Below are 23,827 nucleotides of genomic sequence, written 5' to 3' on the forward strand. Positions count from 1 at the left end.
CAGGATATACTCTCTATTTATCCCATTTGCCAATACTTTAGTTTTCATTAAACTCTCTGGAAGGGAAACTAGGTCCTTCTCCAGCAAAAACGTTTTAGTAGCTCCGGTGTCCCTTAATATAGTTATGAGTTTAGCTGCATCATTTGATGAAAAAAGGGTTATCTTTCCTTTAGACAAAAACCCTTTATATCCTCTCATCTACTTTATTTACTTCACCTGCATTCACAGCAGTGTTTATCTCCAGACCCTTATTTGTAGTTAAAGCTACAATTTGGTCTGTGGCATTTTCTTTTTGAGCTCCCTTTTTGGGCTCACTCTTATGAACTCCAATAAATCCTATTGGCTTCCCTCGCAACTTCCAGCATTCTGAATGAATATGTCCCAATTTATTACAATGGAAACACTTAGGCCTTCGAGTTTCACCTCCATCCTCAGCACCTTATTTCCTTCCTGATCTGGGGAGGGGATCTCAAGGTATTTCCAGCTTTCTTTACCCTGGTTACCTGCCTCCTCTTCACTCTCCCACTTTCTATCCTTTTCAAATTTATGGGGGAGATGGAAAAAAGTTTTAGTTTTATGGATCAGCTCATAATCATCAGTCATTACTGCTGCCTGTCTAGCAGTTGCAACCCTCTGGTCTTCAACGTGGGTTCTTATTACAGAAGGTAGGGAGTTTTTAAATTCTTCCAAGAAAAGGGTCTGAGAACTTCATAGGTAGTTTCAACTCCTAATGCTCATATCCACCTGTCAAAACGACTTTGCTTAACTCTTTCAAATTCAATATAAGTTTGCCCAGGCTGTTCCGTTAAATTTTGAAACTTTTGTCTGTATGCTTCAGGGACTAACTCACATGCACTCAAAATGGCCTTTTCCACCACATCATAGTCCCTAGAAATTTGACAGTGAAGCATAAATTTCCTGTGCTCTACCTGTCAATTTGCTCTGCATGGGCAATGTCCAGTTGTCCTTTGGCCAGTTCATCTGTTTAATTATCTTCTCAAGTGAAATAAAGAAGGCTTCAACACCTCTTTCTTAAAATTTTGGAAGAGCATGTACAAATTTAAACATCTCCCCACTGGATTCTGAGCTGGACATAAGTCCTGCCTCACCTCCTGGTGTCTCTTTTTTAACTGCCAGCATTCTAAGCTGGAATTATCTTTCTTTATCCTTCTCTCTCACCTGGAATCCTGCCTGTTCCCTTTGGAATGCCTTCTTTTTCTGCTGCCTCTAGTTCCAATTTTTTCATTTGCAAATGAACCTGAGCCCATTCCAATGAACCGCCCCTTGGAGAACTCAATCTCTTGGATATTCCTTCCAGTTTTAAATGCTGCGCCATCTCTTCGATTATCTCTGGTTTCCTAGCTTTGGCAGCAAATCCTACTCTTAATTTACTTGCCAATTCAATTAACCTGGCTTTTGGGATCCCTTGTAAAATGGTCAGGGGCATCTCTTCCACTTGTAGGAAGATTTTAGCAGTTTCCAGTGCCATCTTATTTTTGATAGTACAAACCTGGTGTTTCCTTTTAGATCTTATTACTAACTAAATCTACACCCAAATCGTTGTTATCTTTTGTTGCAAAATATCCTGGATTCAAGCCCCCACACTTTGTTACGGCTCACAGGGGATAATGAACTGTAATATCGAGCCCCACTGTTCCCTGATGCCTGACAAATGTGAAGTTTGACCAAACAACCAGATTGCCCCAATTCTACCTAACCGTTTAATTTAGGTTAACAGAATATGAGCACCAGGTTTACAAACTTAATAAGTAAATAACTGTTTATTGCACAAACTGTCTTTAACCAGCGGCAAAAGAAAGAAATATGAACTGCTAACTGAATAGCTGAAACTCTACCCCTTCTTACACACACACACATGGTTGATGTCTTCCAACTTCCTTGCAGTTTGTTGTTGATGACATGAGATGGTTTCCCAGCACTTCCAATCTGTGGTTCACTGGTTGAAAAACTTGTTTTTCAATGTCTCTACTGGTGATTTTTCCCTTTTTCCTCTTGACAGGAGCTTTCAGAGAAAACAGGTTATAGAGATGTGAGGGATAGCCAGCTAGCTATTATGGCAGAATTGCTGGAATCTTACAAACCCAGGAGAGGGATTTCAGGTCTTTCCACTTTGCAGGCTAGGAGCTGTTCTGCCTGCACGATTACCACACAAAGCCCAGGTTACCCGGTCAAGAGCCAATTAAAATGCTGTTGTTAGGCAGTTCCTCCTAGTCCAGAACTCTTTTCTGGCACTATCCTGTTCTCTTATGGTACCCTATATACCAGGATAGCAACATTGTAGATATTCCTCATCCTGTTCCAGCAAACAACACTTTCAAGTGCAGACATGATAGTTTTTTCAAAGCCACAGTCCAATTTTAAAGCCAAGAAAAATTAAAAATAAGATCTTTACAACCTCTCCAAAATAAAATGGTAGCTCTCTGAGACTGGGAGGGATGTATGAGAATGCTTATACTATATGAAGAATGCATATCAGTGAAAGAATGGCAAAGATCCTATTAGGTAGATAATATATAATCTTCACTCTGCATCCTTACACCTCGTTTGTGCATATCAAATTTGAGCAAAATTGAAAAGGGAAGCTCATGTGTAGGAACTGGAGTTGATCCATTAAAGATGCTATAATGGCAATTAAATCTACATGATAATGTTTAGTAAACATGCAACAGTTTTCCCAAATGGGAAAATTATCTGGAATAGATGGAACTGTCATTAACTTGCCTGTGCTTTTCCTCTGCAAGATGGTAGAACGTACGATACACTTAACCAATCACATTGCAATCTGCTGCTTACCAACCAATTGTCTGAGTTCTTGCATTACAGAAAATGAATAACTGTTAAAAGGCCTCAGTGGAAATAAAGATCTTAGTGGAAATGTCATTCCACTTCTGACTCGTTCAAAGTAGGATCAAATGATTTGAGGACAATTTTCTGATTCAATTTAAATATGGAAGTAGCTTTGAGTTAAATATTTGGGTGAGTCCTGAGGATCACTCTACTGAAGTGACAAATCAAATGAGTTGATTTACAATAAAGCCTTGCACAGCACTGACTTTACAAATTGATACAAATGTTAACAATAATGTAGTTTTCAATGAAAGGAATTTAAACCCAGTTGTTTGAACAAATCTGAACGGTGGATACAGTACCTTTGATGAATAATCATTTGGAAAATGAGATCCTAACTGGACACAGAACTTGCCGTGCCCCTAGCCAAGCTGTTCCAGTACAGTTAAAACACTGACATCTACCTGGCTATGTGGAAAATTGCCCAGGTATGTCTGGTACACAAAATGGAGGACAAATCTAATCCAGCAATTACCACCCCATCAGTCTACTCTCCATCATCAGTAAAGCAAGGGGTCATCAACAGTGCTATCAAGCGGCACTTGCTTAGCAGTAACCTGCTCACTGACGCCCAAGTTCGGATTCCGTCAGGGCCACTCAGCTCCTGACCTCATTACAGCCTTGGTTCAAACATAGACAAAAGAGCTGAACTTGCGAGGGGAGGGGAGAATGGTTGCCCTTGACATCAAGGCAGTATTTGACACAGTGTGGCATTAAGGAGCCCTAGCAAAACTGGAGTCAATGGGAATCGGGGAAAACTCTCCACTGGTTGGATTCATACCAAACACAAAGGAAGATGATTGCAGTTGTCATCTCAGCACCAGGACATCACTGCAGGAGTTCCACAGGTGTTCTTGGCCCAACCATCTTCAGCTGTTTGATCAATGACCTTCCTTCCATCATAAGGTCAGAAGTGGGAATGTTCGCTGAAGATTGCACAATGCTCAGCACCATTCGCGACTCCTCAGATACTGAAGCAGTCCATGTCCAAATGTAGCAAGACCTAGACAATATCCAGGACTGAGCTGACAAGTGGCAAGTAACACTCGCACCACACAATGACCAGCTCCAACAAGAGAGAATCTAACCATCTCATCTTGGCATTACCATCACTGAATCCCCCACTAACAATATCCTGGGGGTTACCATTACCAGAAACTGAACTGGACTAGCCATATAAATACTGTGGCTACAAGGGCAGGTCAGAGATGAGGAATCATGCGACAAGTAACTCACCTCCTGACTCCCCAAAGCCTTTCCACCATCTATAAGGCACGAGTCAGGAGTGTGATGGAATACTCTCTAATTGCCTGGATAAGTGCAGCTCCCACAGCACTAAAGAAGCTTGACACCATCCAGGACAAAGCAGCCCGTTTGATTGGCACTGTATCCACAAACACTCAATCCCTCCACCTCCGATGCACAGTAGCTGCAGTGTGCGTCATCTACAAGCTACACTGCAGGAATTTACCAAGGCTCCTTAGACAGCACCTTCCAAACCCATGATCACTGCCATCTGGAAGGGCAAGGGCAGCAGACAGATGGGAATGCCGCCACCTGGAAGTTCCCCTCCAAGTCGCTCACCATCCTGGCTTGGACATATATCACCATTCCTTCACTGTCGCTGGGTAAAAATCATGCAACTCCCTTCCTAACAGCACTGTGGGTGTACCCACACCACATGGACTGCAGCAGTTCAAGAAGGCAGCTCACCACCACCTTCTCAAGGGCAACTAGGGATGGGCAATAAATGCTGACGCAGCCAACAAAGCCCACATCCCATGAATGAATAAAAAAAGGGAGATCCTTAAAAAATACAATCTGAAATAGGTGAGAGAGTATAAAATGATAATGTGAACTCAAATAGAATTAATTCTGAATTAATGTCCACCAGACACTAAAGGTACCTCAGGGTACATTACATACTATCGGAGCCAGAACCAAAATAACAGTTCAACACTACAAGAAACAGACCAAATAAATTCAGTTGTACACTAAGTCAGCATTAACTGAATTTGAACATAATCACTCAAACCTTTTCCATTTTGTGTTATAAGCTCCATCAGTGGATATCCTGAACTAATTAAAGATTGCAAGGCAGTCAAAATTTGCTTTTATTTAATGCTTTTAATGAAGATAAAGGTGATTCATAGAAACATACTTCAAAAACGTACTTCGAGTCAAAGAGAAGATATTTTGACGGGGTGGGTACATGTCATTAAAAGTTTGGTAAAAGAGGTTTTAAGGATGGGTCTTAAAGGAAAAGGAGAGCCACAGAGGTTTAGGCAGAGGAATTCAGAGCAAAGGATATAGACAGTTGAAGACATGAAAGACAATGGCCAGGCAAAAGGAATGGAGGATATACCAGTGGCTAAATGCGGAGTTCTCAGGTAGCTGTAGTACTGGAGGAAGTTAAGTGCAGAGAAGGAGTTTGTGGCATGGCTGAAAATGATGTGCTTGGTTTTCTCAATGTTTAATTCGAGGAATCGCTTGCTCATCCATATCCAGATCTCAGACAAGCAGTTTTACAAGGTGGAGCAGTGGATGGATTGAGAGAGGTGGTGGAGTGGCAGAGTTGGGTATCGTCAGTACAAATGTGGAACGTGGCCCAAGTCTTAGGATGATATCACCAAGCGACAGCATGTAGCAGGCAAGGAGTAGGTCAAGGGTATATCCTTGGGAGACCCCAGAGGTAACAGTGTGGGGGAAGAAAAAGTAGCTCATTGCTGGAGATGACCTGGCTATGTTTGAATAGGAGAGAGTGGAACTCAAAGGGCAGATCCATTGACGTGGACATGGGGGAGGCACTGTCGGAGGACTGTGAGGTGAACCATGCCAAAAATTAGAGAAAGGTTGAGAAAGGCAAAGCGGAACAATGCCCCATGGAAATGTTCACAGCAAACTTAATTTGTGACTGATTAAGTCCTTTTCAGTGCTGTGGCAGGTGGGGGTGGGAAGCCAGATTAGAGAGACTCGAGCATAAAGTTGTAGGAAAGATGGTCTTGGATCTGGAAGCTGACAACATAGAGAAGAGAGAGAAGTTGGAGATGGGTTGGCAGGCAGTTTTCAAAGACAGATAAGTTCTGGGTTGGTTTATTTAAGGATAATGATGACTGTTTTGAAATGGAGGGAGACAACATTTGAGCAAGTGGAATCATTCGTAATTAGCATGTGGCTATCAAAGGAAGTTGCATGATTCGTGCAAATGTGGTTAAGCAAGCAGGAGGTGGGTGTCATGAGCTCAGACAGGGCATGAGGGAAAATGGGAGTGAAACTAGTGAAAGATGTGGGTTCAGTTCAATGGCAGGAGGGTTTCTCTGGAGGCTACGGGGAAGGGTGGTGTGGCAGAGGCAACTGAATGATCTCAATATTAGTAAGAAAGAAGAGCCTGGCTTACAGTCAGCAGCTTCAAAAAAACCAAGTTGTCAATTGCAATGTCTTCAGGTCCAGACATAATATTTGACTTCTCATTCAACTGTGATGTTTGGTCACTATTTGTGTTTCCTAAACTATTGTGGCTGAGAAGTATAAATGCAAAGAACAAAGAAGCTTCAGGAAAAATCAATTAGTGAAATATCACAGATCTTGGAACTACTTATGACATTACGCATGTAATACGTTTTAGCATCACATAAGAATGTTGCTGCTTTGGATCCTATCAATGCTAGGTTCTATTCTCAAAATTTATGAAGGATAATGAATGAAGATATTTCCTTTTCCTTCTTCTACCACTCCCTTCTATAACCAATTTATAAATGATAGTAAGTGACCAGCTTTAAGAATCATGCATGCAGGTGACCAGAAAGATCAGTTCTCGCAAGGTCTGAATACCCTTTTTATTCTTCTTGTATCCAAGCTGTTATGGCCTTATTACTGGCACATATGAACTACAAACTCATGACCACTGGTAAACAGATTGAGAAGTTACAATTCATTTCACTTGTGATCTTTAATAGTCATTGGAGAGGATGGCTATTGATGCTATGAGCTTAAGGTGGATTCGAACATAGCCTTTTTAGTTCATATATCTCATTACTTTGCTGATCACTCCATGTTTAGATAATCCAGTTAAAGGCAGCTCAAGATTAATTTTACAAGTGCACTGGAATATTTTTATGACTTACCCTGCAAGGCATGCTTCTGGGCACAAATGCTTACAGGAAGCAATGCTGTTAGAGCACTCGCCGCAACCTTTCTGTGATTATCGTCAGACGATTTACCTTCATAGCTCTGCAAAAAAAAAATGGAAAAGCCACAACTAAATCAACCACAGGCGACTGAAAAATATATTTCTCATAATACTCAAGTAGAAATTTCAATATTTCTTTTTCTTATTTTATTTTGGTTTCAGCTAGCTCTATATCCTTTGTAATTTTCAAAACACAGATCCTCTTTAAGTCTCCTTTTGTTACTCAAATATTTAACAGTACTTGCCTCCACTCAGAAAATACAATGGAATCTATCAATGTACAGACAATTAAACACAAGCTTATTGCAAGGGCAAAAAGAATATAAAGCAAGTAACTAATCCAGAGAATTTATTTTTAAACTGATTTTCTCAGTAGTCACATTTGCTTGGCAATTGGATTACATTTGATGATCATTACAATTTCAGCAGCTAAACAAATAGGTAGATGCTGTCCATCCCTCATTAATGGCTTCAGTGACTTTTTGTCTAATTGGGCTTTTACTTCCATCAGTCTTCACTGAATATTTGATGTTTTCGGAGAGAATTTATTTTTCCCACGCATGTTCCTGGAACAAGTAGGGGTATGTATTTTAATTCATACTAACAGCCCCTATAATGTTACAATGTCTTCCACAGTACTGGTTCTGTGTCAATTTTTCTCAATCTCTTAAATCAGTCTATACATTTAAGAAGTTGAGATGAACTGATGTATGTCTAAATAAAGGATCTGAATTTTTCTAAGCACTGCACACCAGAGAAATTCTAAGCAGTTCATCACTGAACAGATTTTGCAGGGCTATCTGGGGATGGCCAAGTATTGCTTATCTGCCCACTCAAGCAACGCAGAGGCATGAAAGTGCCACAAGTGCTCCAGAGCTTTTCACCCCTCAGGCACAAACTGCAAACTAATGAGCCTTTTAGTGGACTGCAGAACAGCTGGATGAGCTGTCGTACATTCTCCTTGCTAAAGCTGGCCATGGGGCAGTGACTGATGGAGGCATTTACAGCCCCTTGCAATGTCACCATCCCGGTTTGGACGAGTCTCCCCCATGGTTCAAGGTAACAGTGCAGCCTTACCAGTGGGTAAGGAGAATGCCTGCGCCTGAGCTGAGAGCACAGCATGCAGTCCAGTGGACAAAACTGCTGCCAATCAGTCAGGTGGAGTGGGACGGAGGTGGGTGGAGTTTTGGTCAGCAATGCAGCGCATTAATCTCTGGCCATCCAAGTGACGGCCAGTACTCTCCAGGAGGTGTTAAGGGGCCTTCAGACTTAACCAAGAGGGGTTCTTAGAACACCCATGCTAATCCATGCATCTCTCTCTTTTATCCTGCAGGAGTACATCAGGAGCATGGAGCCTGGTGAACGAGCTGTATGCCTCGTGGCATACACAGAGTGAAGACGATGAAGAAGAGGGCGGCTGAGGTGCCTAGATGCACAGAGGGAGGAGCGGCATGCTCAGAATGAAGGGGCAACTGAGGCTTCCGCACACACACCACTGAAGCCACAGCAAGCTGTCGCTGGTTGGCGCCTAGCTAGACCCAGGGTCTTATAGATACCACCTTTCATTCCTGCAGGTGACCAAGAACCAGTTTTGCCAAAGACTCTGCATGTCTGGAAAACTAGTTGGTCACATCTGCCAGCTACTGCAGGATTTGGCACCATGGGACATGGAGGGCGTCCACTGCCAGTGGGCGTGAAAGTGACCACAGCCCTCAATTTTTATGCCAGTGGCTCCTTTCAGGGCTCCACAGGTGACCTCTGTGGGATATCACAAGCCTCCACCAACAAATACATCCATGAGGCCATGGATGCCTTCTTCCTGAGGGCACACAACTTTGTGCATTTTGCCTGGGACCAGGAGAGCCAGGATGCAAAAGCGATTGGATTTGCCTAATCTCAGGATTCCTACAGGTGAAGGGCGCCATCGACTGTACTTATGTGGTGCTCAGATCTGTCGCAACAAGGGATCAACTAAGTTAACCACAAGGGATTCCATTCGCTGAATGTGCAGCTGGTGTGCAACCACCACAAACGCATCCTGCAGGTCTGTGCACGGTTTCCAGGGAATGTGCATGAATCCTACATTCTCAGTCAGTCACAGATCCCTGACGTATTTTAGAGTCCAGAGGCTGCAGCGATGGCTCCAAGGGCCACCCGCGGAGGATGTGGCTGATGTGCGTCAGTCTCAGACTGCAGCAGAACGAAGGCATAATGAGACTCATGCTGCAAATGCAACTTGGTGGGGCAAACCATCGGGATGCTGAAAACGAGGTTCCGCTACCTGGTTTGGTGGAGGCCTGCAATGTAGTCCTCAGTGGATGTTACGCATCATCGTCGTCTGCTGTGCCTTTATAGCCTGGTGCTGCAACGGGGAGAGGAGCTGGCTGAGGAGAGATGGAGGAACTGGAGGTCTGCTCCGATGAGGATGAGGCCAATGGTCAAGAGGGTGAAGAGGTCCTCGAAGGCGATGATGATGACGACGATGAAGCCCTTGCACTGGCCAGATGATGCAGGCACGCTCAGGAGGCCCTCATAGCTGTTAGATTTGTGGAGGATGATGATGACATGCAGTGAGGAGACTTGGGTTGGAAGCACCGAGAGGTGTGCACGCAGCAGTGCTTCAAATATGGTGCCTGGTGTGATGAAGTGGTGAAGTGACGGCATGGCGGGCGAATGAGAGCCTGCCCACCATCAAAATGTGTGTTTCCTGGGAATGCATAATTAAGGCGGCAGGTTTGTGACGATACGGTGTGAGAAATCACCATTGCGGCCAGCGAGTAAAACAGCGTTTTAGTGCAAGTCTGGGACGAATCCACCCTTCATAACTTCATAAGAGATGTTCAGGCTCCCCCAGTGGAACAGATTTCAAATGCACTAAATGGCAGATACTGAAACAAGCACATCAGGAGGGATGTTGTTTTGAACTCTAACCTTAAAGGTGATAAGTACAGTATAAAGTGAATACAAAGTTTAAATAATGGTTTCAGCCAGCACCAGCTTAACTACTTGGGGGACTCAGGAAGAGAAGCCTTTGCAGGTGATTTTCTGACTATGACTGGACAAATAAAGATGAAACCATGTTAGTGCAGTCTCAAACAGCTGAATAATTGTAGACATTTCAGACATACTCTGGATAAAGAGGTTTCTTCCGAATTCATTACTGAATTTATTGGTGACTAGCTTAGAGTTAGCTGAAAGCATTATACAAATGCAAGTCTTTCTTTCTCTAAAGCTCGATATTCATTTGGCTAGATTTTGCAGTCAGTGGTAAATGAGCAGTGACAGCTGTTCATCACACTTGCACTCCCACACACCTTCAATGGGCTCTTATACTGGTTTAGATTGTAAATTAAGGAATCAAAAAGTGCAGCTTGCTCTAAAAAGTATCTGGGACCTGTGTAAACAGGCACGCAACTGTGTAACTCAGATTGAAGAATCTCTACTGAGCACAGGGTCTGAACCAGCAAGTATTAGTTAGAATATTTAATTCAATGTCAAATCAAATACAGAGAGTGATACTGAGAGGGAAAGAAAGAGATAAGATAAAGACAGAGAAAAAGTAGAAATGCACATATTTTTAAAATTTCCAATAACTAAAATCTGAAGGAATCACCACACGAAGTTACTTTTCAGTGCCAGAGAGGTTGTTTGGCAATAATTAAGACTTATCTCGCCATTAAAAGGCTGCATACATTGGACTGAACAAGGCCCAATTTTTTAAGGAGTTTTAATCCTATCTTGCACAGTCATTGCATATCATACAATATATTTGAATGATGAGTCTCTCAACAAGATACTGTTACTTTTGGAGGAGCAGGGTATCTCAGACAGCATTTTCTAATTTCTGCAGTTAATTTGCATGTTCAATCGTGGAAATTATTTGATTTCTACATAAAGAATCATGAGCAATGTTAGCTTTAGTGTTAATTCTACAGCAACATCTGGACACAGTACTTTCATAATATGTTGGAAAGGCAAGAATTTTTACATCTAAAATTGAAATCTGAAAATCAGAGCTATGTGCACTATTTAGTTCTTTGCAGAATTTTAACAGATCAGAGATGATGAGAGAACAAGACTCTGTTCACAAATACAGATAACAGCTTTTCAAATACCCACATTGACCTGGTTCTACTCCTGGGAAAAATCTTTGGAGCCATTTGCTTCAAATTGCAGGCAGATACAATTCTGCATCACACCAATGAGGAAGAGTAGTTAAGTCAGTGTGGTTTTGTATTTGTTCAGTATGCAGCTTGAAGTTAATGACTGCTATATTATGCACTGTGCTCAAATTCTTTCTGGAGTGGGACAATGTAGTACCAAATCAGTGTCCATTCTGAAGCACGAGATTGGAAAAAGAAAAAAAATGAAACAAAACTTGCATTGCTATAGCAACATTCACAGCCTCAGGACATCCCAAAGTGTTTTACAGCCAATACTGTACTTTTGAAGCATTGTCACTCTGTAACATAGGAAATATGCACAAATTTGTGCACAACATTGGAAATAACTTCCATGGTATTCTTTAAAATAGTACAATTGGAGCTTTCATGTTGATCAGAGAGAGCAGACAGGACCTCAGTTTAATGTCTCATCTGAAGGAGAGCACCTCCAATGTGCAATGCTATCAGCGCTGCACTGCAGGGTCAGCCTAGATTTTTGTGCGTAAGCCTCTGGAGAGAGACTTCAACCCACAACTGCTGACTCAGAAACAAGAGTGCTGTTAACTGATCCATGGCTGACACTGGAGCGAGTCTTCTTGTTCATACCTCAACTTGACAAGTTCACCGTGTCTGGAGGTCTAGAGATCAAAACACCAATAAAATCAACTATAATCCTCAAAGTATGATTTGCCTGGAATTTTTGATGCTGAAGTTTAAACAGGTCTGTATTGCTACTTTGCAATAATTCAGTTCTGCAACTAAAGCTAAGCAGATTAATTGTAAATATTGTACTTATATTAGTTAATTTAGTTTCTTCACACATTCAAAATAACTACAATTAATTTGCATTGGAATTCGTAGAGTACCTTTAATATGCTCTCACAGAGCTGACTGCCTGATGATTCATCCCTTTCATTTCCATCTAAAAGCTTAGTAAGAGTCAGAGAGTTGATTGAGTGGCTTACTGCTCCAATTTGGAGCTGCCTCTTTCCCTCTTCAGTCAGAAGGAGAGAAATGAATTGTAAGGATACCTCATACAAACTAGGTCTGGTGATAGACTGCTGAATGCACAAGGAAATTGTATCTAAAAGACAAATAAATATTCATTAAACAATGCAAACTTAATTCCCTTAGTACAGTATTAAACCATACAGACCAAAAAAGGCTGAAGTTTAATCTTGCATTGATGTTAAATTAGCTGGTTTTAGTCAGAGAATAATTGGGAAGCTACAAATGGATCTGGGGCTTCCAGAATATTCAGGGCAAGTTTCTGCGGCTAATCACTGTATGACAATCTGTAGCTGAAAGTTCTAGATATAGACGGTGACTGAAAAGAGGAAGGCTCTGTTGTTATGCCTGCCATAATTGAGCAGCCCACAAATGTTCTCTTTCATGGTTTATACAAGAATAGCATACATATACATAGCAAAGAGTTGCCCGTATCCATGCAAGCATGCTCCAGCGAAAGTTGACACCTTGAGGGCAGGAGGGAGCAGAAAATTCTGAGGAAAAATGACAATTCAAAACTAACTTTGATAAGTTTGTGTAAAAAAACCCTACAATGAATGGAGAGAAATTCTTGCTCTCTTTTCAAAAAGGATTACAAATGGTATAAGAATTTTAACAAATGACAATTTTGATACTCAATGTGCAACTGTTAAATGAGAAAACTAATCAGAAAATGTATCAAAATATTCCTGCAGTGCTGCATATTAAATTACAGGTGCTTAAAATGATGAATTTCACCCTTGAGATTAATTACAAGGAAAGCTTTAAGAAAAGCAGGGGTAGGTGACACATCAATATTCTATGTGTTGAATTAGAGATCTACTCAGAGCTATAAGCGGTCTGCTGCTTACAATGCATCATCTTTGTAACTTATGTTCAGTTTGTTCAAATCAAAACTAACTTTTAAATAAGCCTCAATATCTCAGATCGATAGGTTTTAAGTGACTAACTTGTTCCTATATCATGTGAAAAGTTGCAGCAGGGATAGGCTAGTGATTGTGTGTGCAGTAACAGACCAAATCTGTTATGCTGTTAATTTCAAACTGTGCAATATTAATTGTACATTTAAATATGGAAAAAATCAATAGGAATAATACTTTTTCAGCATGGATTCAAAATTAGTTACACAATTCAAATTTATTTCTAAAATATTTTATTGCAAGACACACACTTGGAAATGCTACATTAATATCAGTGGTGCCCACATGATCTAAGTACCCAAGGCGAAAATCTGGCCTCCAGGATACATGAAACACACACATTAGCTGGTTTATATTACCTGTGAGAGCAGTCCACTGCTTTGCCATTGCAGCAATGACTGCTGGGAACGCATCCTGACCACTTTTCCGTAGAATTGTGTTCAAAAGGATAAACAGGTCTGTCCATGCTTGATAGATGGTAGATGTTACCTCACAGTCTAAAACACAGATTGTTATTAGCTCAGCATTGAAAAGTCACTAGTTTAAAAAGAGGTTCCCAACTTTTAAGAGCCACTGCTGGGTAACAATAAACATGTCACGTTTTGACTTTAAACTATTTTTGCAAAACCCTTTGTTAATGTTTAGTATTCTATTTAAAAGCAAGCGCTAAGAGCACAACAAACATCCACATCTGCTTACAGAATTAATAATCAGTTGTCTCCTGAACTCTATTATAGTTCCAAACTTGTTTTGTTCGTTTGCAATATTTGAGGTCCTTAGTAAAAACTAATTACAAAAATCTGGCAAGCCAAGCATTGTCAAAACAAAGATACAGGAGCAGGAATAGGCCATTGGACCCCTGGAGCCTATCCACCATTCAATAAGATCATGACTGATTTTCGACCTCAACTCCACTTTCCATCCAATTCCCATATTCCATGAGTCTCTTTGAGTGCAAAATTTTATTGAATGAATATAATTGACGTCTGAGCATTCATAGCTCTCTGGGGTAGAGGAATCCAAAGATTCTGAGCCCTATGAATGAAGAAATTTCTCATCTCAGTCTTGAATAACCAACCCCTTATCCTGGGACCGTGTCCCGGGTTCTAGACTCTCCAGCCAGGGCAAACATCCTCTCAGCATCTACCTTGTTGAGGTCTCCTCAATAGTAATAAGTGAACTGTTTATTCCTACTCCCTGTTTTATATTTTTTAATCAATCTTCTATCCAAGTGAACATTTTATCTCTAATCCCACGACCCCTTTCCTTGTGTGTGGCACCTTATCAAGTGCCTTTTGAAATCCCAAATACAGTACACCCATTACATCCCCTTCATTTACGCTGCCAGTTACATCCTCAAAAAGCTCTAACATATGTGTCAAACATGATTTCATTTTCAAAAAAGCACGCTGATTCTGCCTTAATCATATTATGATTTTCTGATTGTTATCACTCCCAGAAATTATCTTTATGTTGCTTATTAACTCTAACCCTAGCTCCTGAAACTCACTCAATGGACCTCTTCCTTCATTCTATGTCATTAGTTCTTATGTGGCCCATGACAATCTGATCCTTCTTCCCCTCCCAAGTCCACTCCAAGTTCTTCTCCAGCAGCGAAGAGATGTGCTTAACCCTGGCACCAGGCAAGCAGCACAACATTTGGGACTCTCGGTTGCAGCTGTAGAAAACAATGTCTATCCCCCCATCCCACCCCCCCCCGAACATACAGTCCCCTACCACTATCGCATTCCTTTTCACTAAACCCACTTGAATGTGCTCCTATATCATCCTACAGACTTTGCCATCATCCACACAGGTAGCAAGAACCTTGTAACTGTTGGACAAAAGCAAAGGCAGAGACTTTTCCAGCAATGCACCTGGGATATCCTGACCTGCTGAGCTAACTGGTCTAACTGATTTAAAACTAAAATCAATTTTCTTGGAACGTTTATCCACATGCATCATGGAAGAAAAACTTTCACAGGGGAAACTGAAATGTCTTCAGCAAAGATTTAGTACCAAAATGCTGAAGTATTTAAAGTGCAAGTCAATAAACTGCCCTACATAACAAGAGTCATTGCACTTCAAAATTAAATGAAATAAAAATAAAGAGCGAGATTTTAACTTGTTTAAAAACACATTCACTGACAGATTTAATATTGGGCACAAATTCCTTGTGTAAAATACATCGAGGCCTTCCAACGTGAAAGGCGTCGCAAACAGAACCTATTATTTTTATTTCTTAAATCATATCAAAAGTAATTAGTCATTCTACAGGAATAATTCTACACTGCAGATACCCTTAATATATTTTGTTTGCTTAGTATATAACTTCAAGTGATGGTGGCAGCTGCTCATGCTTAGCATGTGAGAAAAAACGTTTTCACACAACAAATGATTAGGTCTGGAATGCACTGCCTGAGGAGTGTGCTGGAGGCAGGCTCAATCAAGGCATTCAAGAGGGAATTAGATAATTATTTAGAAAGGAACAATCTGCAGGGTTACAGGGAGATGGCAGGAGAATGGCACTAGGTGAAATGCTCATTCGGAGAGCCTGTGCAGATACAATGGGCCAAATGGCTTCCTCCTGCACTGCAACACTTCTGTGATACGTGAAAGTATTCAACAATTCCTATGGAGCATTTTGAGTTTATGAAGGAGCATAGGTGCAATCTCTGCTGTCACAGGTTAGAGAAACCACAAAGGTACTTAAAAGACAAAAGTTAGTTTTGTCAGGCATAAACATGAGATGCAGATTTTACTGTGTAAAACTAACAACAATGAGCTGAGTAACTTCCTTCCAGTCGAATCCAATTTAATTTTCTCTTAAAAGAGAAACACATGCACTTATATTGCAATAACTGGGAAAAATATACTGGAAACCATACGAACATACGAATTAGGAGCATGAGTAGGCCACTTGAGATTGCTCTGCCATTTAATAAAATCATGGCTGATCTGAATGTAACCTCAACCCCATATTCCTGCCTATCCCTGAAAACCTTTCATCCCTTTGTTAATCAAGAATCTATCGAGCTCTGCCTTAATAATATTCAAAGACTCTGCTTCCACCATCTTTTGAGGAAGAGTGAATTCCAAAGACTCTCAACCCTCCAAAAAAATTTCTCCTCATTTCTGTCTTAAATGAGCGACCCCTTATTTTTAAACAGTGACCCATAGTTCTAGTTTCTCCCACAACAACAAGCATCCTACCCATATCCAGCCTGTCAAGAACCCTCATGATCTTAAAGGTTTCAGTTAAGTCACCTCTTACTCTTCTAAATTCCAGTGGATACAAGCCTAACCTGTCCAGCCTTTCCTCATTAGGCAATCCGGCCATTCCTGGTATTAGTCTAGTAAACTTCTCTCAACTGCTTCTAGCACAGTTACAGCTTTCTTTAAAGAAGGAGACCAGTACTGTACACAATGATCCAGATGTGGTCTCACCAATGCCCTGTACAACAGAAGCATAACCTCTACTTTTGTAATCAATTCCCCTCACAATAAATGATAACATTCTATAAAAAAAGGCAAAGTATCACGGATGCTGGAAATTTGAAACAAAAACAGAAAATCCTGGAAAAACTCAGCAGGTCTAACAGCGTCTTTGGAGAGAAAGACAGGGTTAATGCTTTGAGTCTGTATGACTCTTTTTCTTCAGAAGAGTCTCTGAAGAGTCATATGGACTCGAAATGTTAACTCTGTCTTTCTCTCCACAGATGCTGTTAGACCTGCTGAGTTTTCCAGCACTTTGTTTTTGTTGTATAACATTCTATTAGCTTTCCTAATTACCTGCTATACCTGCATACTAACCTTTTGTGATTTATATAGTAGGGACACCCAGATCCCTCTGAATCTCAGAGCTCTGCAATCTCTCACCATTTAGATAATGAGCTTCTTTTTTATTCTTCCTGCCAAAATGAACGATTTCATGTTTGCCCACATTATTCTCCATTAGCCAGATCTTTGCACTCACTTAACCTATGTCACTTTGTAGCCTCCTTACGTCCTCTTCACAATTTACTTTCCTACCTATTTTTGTGTTGTCAGCAAATTTAGCAACATTCGGTCCCTTCATCCAAGACATTTATATAAATTGTAAAAAACTGAGGCCCCAGCATTGATCCCTGTCGCACACCACTTGTCACATCCTGCTAACCAGAAAAAATACCTATTTATGCCAACTCTCTGCTTCCTGTTAGCTAGCCCATCTGCTATCCATGCCAATATGTTGGCCCCTACACCATGAGCTTTTATTTTCTGCAATAACCTTTGATGTGGCACTTTATCAAATGCCTTCAGGAAATCTAAGGACGGTACATCCACTGATTCCCCTTGGTCCACAGCACATGTGACTCCTTCAAAGAACTCCAATAAATTGGTTAAACATGAGTTCCCTTTTGCAAAAAAAAGGGTATTCTGGAATGAAGAAAAGTTAAAGTACATTACCAAAATAGTCCTTGCAACGTATACAAAGTACTGCAAATATATTTGACAACAATGGCTTTAACAAGTCATCCTGCAATACGTGCTCTTGATGCAAAATCAAACAGGGTTGAAATAGTCCAGAAAGAGCGGAGAGGTACTGAAGGTGGCTCAAAACCTGCAGAGAAAAACAATAATGATAGACACTGTGCAACAATATATCAACTTAAAAATCCCACAGTGGAAACAGAGTCTACTGCGCATGTTTGGTGAATGGACTGTGGCCCATGACATTCAAATTGATCCTTTGTGCATGAAGTGATGGGATAAAAAGCAAATGGCAGAACTTGGTGAAATGTGAAAGATAACTTATTATTTATGCAAGATACAAGAGTAGAATTGTGCTCATTTGAAACATTTCCACTTTGAGCAATAATCTGACTCATCAGAAAGCATGCACAGCATGTGCCCTAATTTTCAAATAAACATCCATTTACTGTCAAAAACATAAAGTTGGGTTCAAAGAACAAGGTCGAATATTGGAGTAGGAATTCTCAATTATTTTTTGGTCGAGGGTTAGAACAGGTTAGTGCTAGTGGAAAAAGGAAATCGGTTTGTACCAATGCTGACATGTATACTGTTAAGGCAGGCTAGATGCACAAAGATAGAGGCTAGTAATATTATGTTGACACAGGTTCCAATGCGGCATTTCAACTTGGATTCGTGGAATAGTTGAGAAGCAGGAAATTACAGGGAACAGTCAGGGATTGAGGAGGGAGATTTTGTCACCACAAAATTGGGATGGGAGTAGGCTGGACTACGGTAGAGTATTTGCAGACTAGCACAAAACAAAAACTGCCAATTTTTCAATGAGCCTCAAGACAAATAATGGAGTTTATTAGTCACACACAAAACGAGAGAGATGAGTAGCCTGTTGCAGTGAGTAATGGAGATGATGGTTCTGCCTCTTAGATACTGCAGTAAGTTGATGTAGTAGAAATTCAATTCTAGATCTAGGATCTTTCTTCATATAAATATCAAGGGCCGAAACTGTAGTATATTACACTGACCTGAGCTTTAATATCCTCGTTGTGGTTTGTACGAGTCAGTGGCGTGCCTAGCTCCCACAGGCACCTCTCTAGTAAACCAGTATTTACCAAACTTTAAGAAAACAAAGACATGGAAAATGATATTAAGTTAGAACAGTCTAGTGGAAACATTTATATTGTCTAAATATGTATGAATATCATAACATCCAATAATCTCCCAACCTGTCCAAAGTATTTAAATTTCACACAAGTCTTCTTTAATAAAGATCACAGGATTTTTATGCTTATGGGTTGTGATGGCATTTGAGCTCAAATTCATGTAGTGTTACTCATGTATTTCACCAGATGTAGGCTTTTTAAAGATTCTTGGGTACACATTACACATACAAGGTTATTTAAGAAAAGCAGCAAAACAGCTGTTAAATATGTTCTCAAATGCAGAATTTGTATTTCTAGTTCACTATCTGATTAACAAAATATATTTGAGGTAAGGCTTAAATGATTAATATTATACCTTGAAACAGTCCATGTCTGCACACAGATAAAAGCAAAACACTGCGGATGCTAGAAATCTGAAACAAAAACAAAAATACCTGCAGTCTGGGTTTTTCCAGGTATTTTTGTTTTTGTTTCATGTCTGCACAGAGTTTGGGCTCATAAGTGAAAATTAACATTCACGCCATACAAGTGCCAGCAATGAGCACCTCCAACAAGAGGAGATTCTAACCATGTACCCTTGGCATTTAATGGCATTACCATCGCTGAATCCCACACCATCACCTTCCTGGGGGTCATCATCGACTAGAAATTGAATTGGACCAGCCATATAAATAATGTAGCAACAAGAGCTGGTCAGAGGCTAGGAATTCTGCAGTGAATAACTCACCTCCTGCCTCCCCAGAGCCTGTCCACCATCTACTAGGCACAAGTCAAAACTATGATGGAATACCCTTCACTTGCCTGTCTCGAGTGTTTCTCAATAAAACGCAAGTTCAACAGGATAAAGCAGCCCACTTCATTGGCATCCCATTCACCACCTTAAATATTCTGCTCTCTACCACTGGCACATAAAAGATGCACTGCAGCAACTCCCCAAATCTCCTTTGAAAATAACTTCAGAAAACCAGCAACTCGACCACCTAGAAAATCAAGGGCAGATATCTGGGAACACCATGACATGCAAGTTCCCAGTCAAGCCACACACCAGCCTGACTTAGAACTATATTCTTATTCCTTCTTTGTAACTGGGTCAAAGCTCTGGAACTCCCTTCCGAACAGCACAGTGAGTGCACCTACATCACCTGGACTGCAGCAGTTCAAGGAGGCAGCTCACCACCACCACTTTCTCAAGGGTAATTAGGGATGGGCAACAAATGTTGGCCACATCAGCAATGCTCACAACTCATGAACAACAAAAAAAATGTACATGCCGGCATAGGATAACAAATTTTAAAGCAAATACAAAAAATATGTTTACACTTTTGGCACTCGTTCATGACCAAAACATAATATTTTCCCTTTTCTGCCTAGTTTCTACTCACTAACTTTTTCCGTATCTCTCTCCTTATTTGTCTGATTAATCTCAAAATACAGGTTGCTTGCCATCTTTATCTCAGAGTTTATCTTCAACTCTTCTCTGATTTTTTCCCCCCTGTATATCTTACCCTCTCCCTTTGGAGCTTTCCCATTGTTATGTCTTGCTTTGACTTTTTCACACTCCCTTTATGTTAGTTCCCTTGCAGTTTGTGTCACATGCTCTCATAAACTCCTTAAACACATTGTCCACATTTCTAGCTTTCTCTCTTCAATCTAGTACTTCTTCTGACATTCATGAGACTGGAAGGTGTGGAAATGTGTGGTCTAATTCTGGATTTTATCCAGGTTGTTTACTCCAAATCCAAGTAGAAATAGTTGAGATTATAACATGAAAGGGGACTGAAGTATGCTCATTTCTGTCACACATTCTATTAAAGTCTAATGATGTATGGATGGCACCATGGAATTACTGAAATTTCAGTACAGAAGGTGTGCATTTGGCCCATTATCTCATGCAAATGCTAGCTCCATAGTGGAGCTGTTGTACTCCATTCCCCTTATTTTCTCCCACTTCATTGGGGATCTGCAACATTCTACCCACTAGCTTGAATTTCTTTATTTTTTCTTGAGATGTGGGTGTCGTGGCTAAGTCCATCCCTAATTGCACTTGAGAATTATTGGACAAGTTATGAAATATGGTGGCGGCTGACCATCTATGTGGTATAATGAAAGACGAGGAGTTAAGTGTTTTCATGGGAAGATACACTGGGTTTCTAGCCCAATCACTAATCCTTATCAGTAACTAAAAGTTCTTGTGGATATCAACTTTAGATTCAACACTGTGCTTTGGGACCAGACAGCAAAGGAGAAAACTGTCTCCTGCTCTTCCTAGTCTTTCTCCAATGACTGCAAGGCCTCTAAAATTGTGAAATTATTAGATAATTAATTGGTCATCTGCAAATTTTGAAATTGTGCCCCACGCAACCAAGTCTGGGTGATTAACATAGGTTACATTATTCCAAAATCATATAGAATTATATTGTCATGTGCAGCTACACATGTATATCCTGAGTGCCACATCACTTACTACTGTACTACAGTCAGCCCCAAAGTAACAACTTATTGTCCTAAGATAAAAGCAAAAAACTGCGGATGCTGGAAATCCAAAACAAAAACAAAAATACCAAGAAAAACTCAGCAGGTCTGACAGCATCTGCGGAGAGGAACACAGTTAACGTTTCGAGTCCGTATGACTCTTCAACAGAACTAAGTAAAAATAGAAAGGAGGTGAAATATAAGCTGGTTTAAGGGGGGTGTGGGACAAGTAGAGCTGGATAGAGGGCCAGTGATAGGTGGAGATAACCAAAAGATGTCACAGACAAAACTTATTGTCCTGCAGCACATGGTGAAATGTGGAAAAATATAGTCAATGGAAAGCTCCAGTAACTATGTGATTATTCTGAACTTTTGGGAACCACAAGGCATAACAATATGGATCAAGAAAAGCAGTGGATACTAGGTAATTGGAGTTAAGTCAACCTCCTGTGCCAGACCTGGTAATCTGATACTTGAGCTACATCTGCAAAACTCCAGGGAATTGTTGAATACTAGGCAGGCATATTAACATAATAATGGAGTGTGGAATTTTTCCTTGTTGGTGCTAGACAATCATGCAAACTAATGCCTTAATGAATAGGACACTGACAGCTGGATAAGCTGCATGAAACTCAGCTGTGCTTTGTGCTGGATATGGTCAGAGATTTTGGCTGCACACCCTGTGCATAACTGTGAGACCTGCAACCTTGGCTCCTGCAATCCTTATCCAGGTTTTCTCAGTTTTTTTAGGCATGTGGTGTTTCCTTACAGAGAGAGCATGTACTACACATGAGCCCAACATAAACTCTACATCAATTTCTCAACTGTTTGCTTTTGACTCGTTAGCATATTGGTGAGTGTCCATCCACGGGGCAACCGGCTGACAAAACAAAATTCTCTTTTTTTTCCGTGTAGATTTTTTTTCCAGCTCCACAGGGGTCGTAATACAAGGCCAAAAATCTGAAGATGTCGACAAATAACTGAAAGGACACCATGTCAAATTTAATTGAAGAAACATAATTTAATATTTGCAATTTATAGATTTGGAATCTGAAACATTTATTTTATGGATAAACATTAAGATTTCTTATTAGTATTCAACTGAATAATTCATTGGCTCGACCTTGAAAAGCAGGACACCTTTAATTTTTCAAGCTGCAAAAGTTTACATTACACCAAACTCACCGAATTTCTGTCAGGCTTCTGATGATACTTAAATTAAAATCTCTGCAAGTACTTTCTGTCTGTGTTACATTATTTCCTGTTATATAGGAACAGGAATAGGCCATTCAGCCCCTTGAGCCAGTCTTGCCATTCAATCAGATTATGGCTAATCTGTACCTCAAATTCATTTATTCATTTTGATCCATATGTCTTGATATCCCTCAGCTAATGAAAGAATTGTTCATCACAAATCCCATTATTTTCTTCATTACTATATTTAAAAACTTATATTAAATTCATTCAATTTCTCCTCTGACTTATCCTTAGGTTCCTTTGTTTTGTTGTTGTCTTCCACCACTGTGAAAATAGATTAAAAAATTGCCGTTTCCTTTCATCTGTATTTAATAGGCCCACATTTCCCCTTGCTACTCTCAATGATAATGGTTAACCAGCAGTGATTACATCTGAACTGAGATTAGATTTTTAATTAATAACAGTTTTAACTTTTTTTCTCGTTAATTATCTATACTTTTAGTTTCAATCAGAAATTTATTCATTGGGATGCACTGAAAACCAGCAATTGTTGCTACACTTTGAACATCAAGTATCACTATACCTTTGAATCACTGCACAACAATATCCATATGAAAGAATTGATAACTCCACTGAAACTTCATATTTTCCAGCAAATAACTTTTCTAAATTATTTAATTGTTTATTAAATAGACGGTTCCTCTCTGATTGACAGGCAGTGCATTAAAGATTTATAACACACAATAAAATTGAGAACTACAGATCAGCATCTTGATTATAGCACATTTTGTTTCCTCAGGATGTTCCAAAGAGGTTCACAGCTCATCAAAGAATGAGATACTTTTAATGAATACTCATTGCTATAATGTAAGCAAACATGACAGCCAACTTTCACACAGCCCCACAAACACCAATGAGTTAAATAGTCAATTAATTTGTCTTAGTTTTGTCAGTTGAGGGATAAATGTAGGCCAGGACAGTAGGAGAACCCTCTGTTCTTCGCTTAAAGGGGTTAACTATATCCACCTGAAAAACCAAAGTTCAGCATTTCATCAGATATATGGCATTTCTGGCAATGCAACTCTCCCTCAGTACTGTATTAAGTGCTAGCCTCGATTGTGTATTCAAATCCTGGACTAGCGCCTCAACACATAACTACCTGACCCAAGGAATATAAGAATAATTGTGCCAAATGATGTTAATGGCTTTACTCCCAATGGCCATGACAGCCTTCAACTCAAAATGTACATAGCAAATTCAAACCCATAGGACCAGAAGACAAATCCTGTAATTCCAGCCAATTGTGACACACGATTAGTCATCCTTATGGCAGCAAACAGCAGAGATCAAGGTTACAGATAACTGTTTGTAAATGAT

The 23,827-nt window shown here is 40.2% G+C and overlaps 1 protein-coding gene across 2 annotated transcripts in view; it reads right to left on the reverse strand.

Annotated features, from left to right (window-relative positions):
- rttn (rotatin) overlaps positions 1-23,827 on the reverse strand; it is a 218,535-nt gene that overhangs the window by 20,065 nt on the left and 174,643 nt on the right. For both annotated transcript variants that reach the window (XM_041190273.1, XM_041190274.1), the window contains 5 exons: positions 18,644-18,734; positions 17,598-17,751; positions 13,508-13,645; positions 12,087-12,304; positions 6,993-7,098 (listed from right to left, as the gene is read on the reverse strand). In XM_041190273.1, coding sequence (XP_041046207.1) covers positions 6,993-7,098; positions 12,087-12,304; positions 13,508-13,645; positions 17,598-17,751; positions 18,644-18,734 — 707 coding nt within the window. The remainder of the gene's footprint in view (positions 1-6,992; positions 7,099-12,086; positions 12,305-13,507; positions 13,646-17,597; positions 17,752-18,643; positions 18,735-23,827) is intronic.

This window comes from Carcharodon carcharias, chromosome 6, assembly GCF_017639515.1.
Source record: "Carcharodon carcharias isolate sCarCar2 chromosome 6, sCarCar2.pri, whole genome shotgun sequence".
Lineage (NCBI taxonomy): Eukaryota > Metazoa > Chordata > Chondrichthyes > Lamniformes > Lamnidae > Carcharodon > Carcharodon carcharias.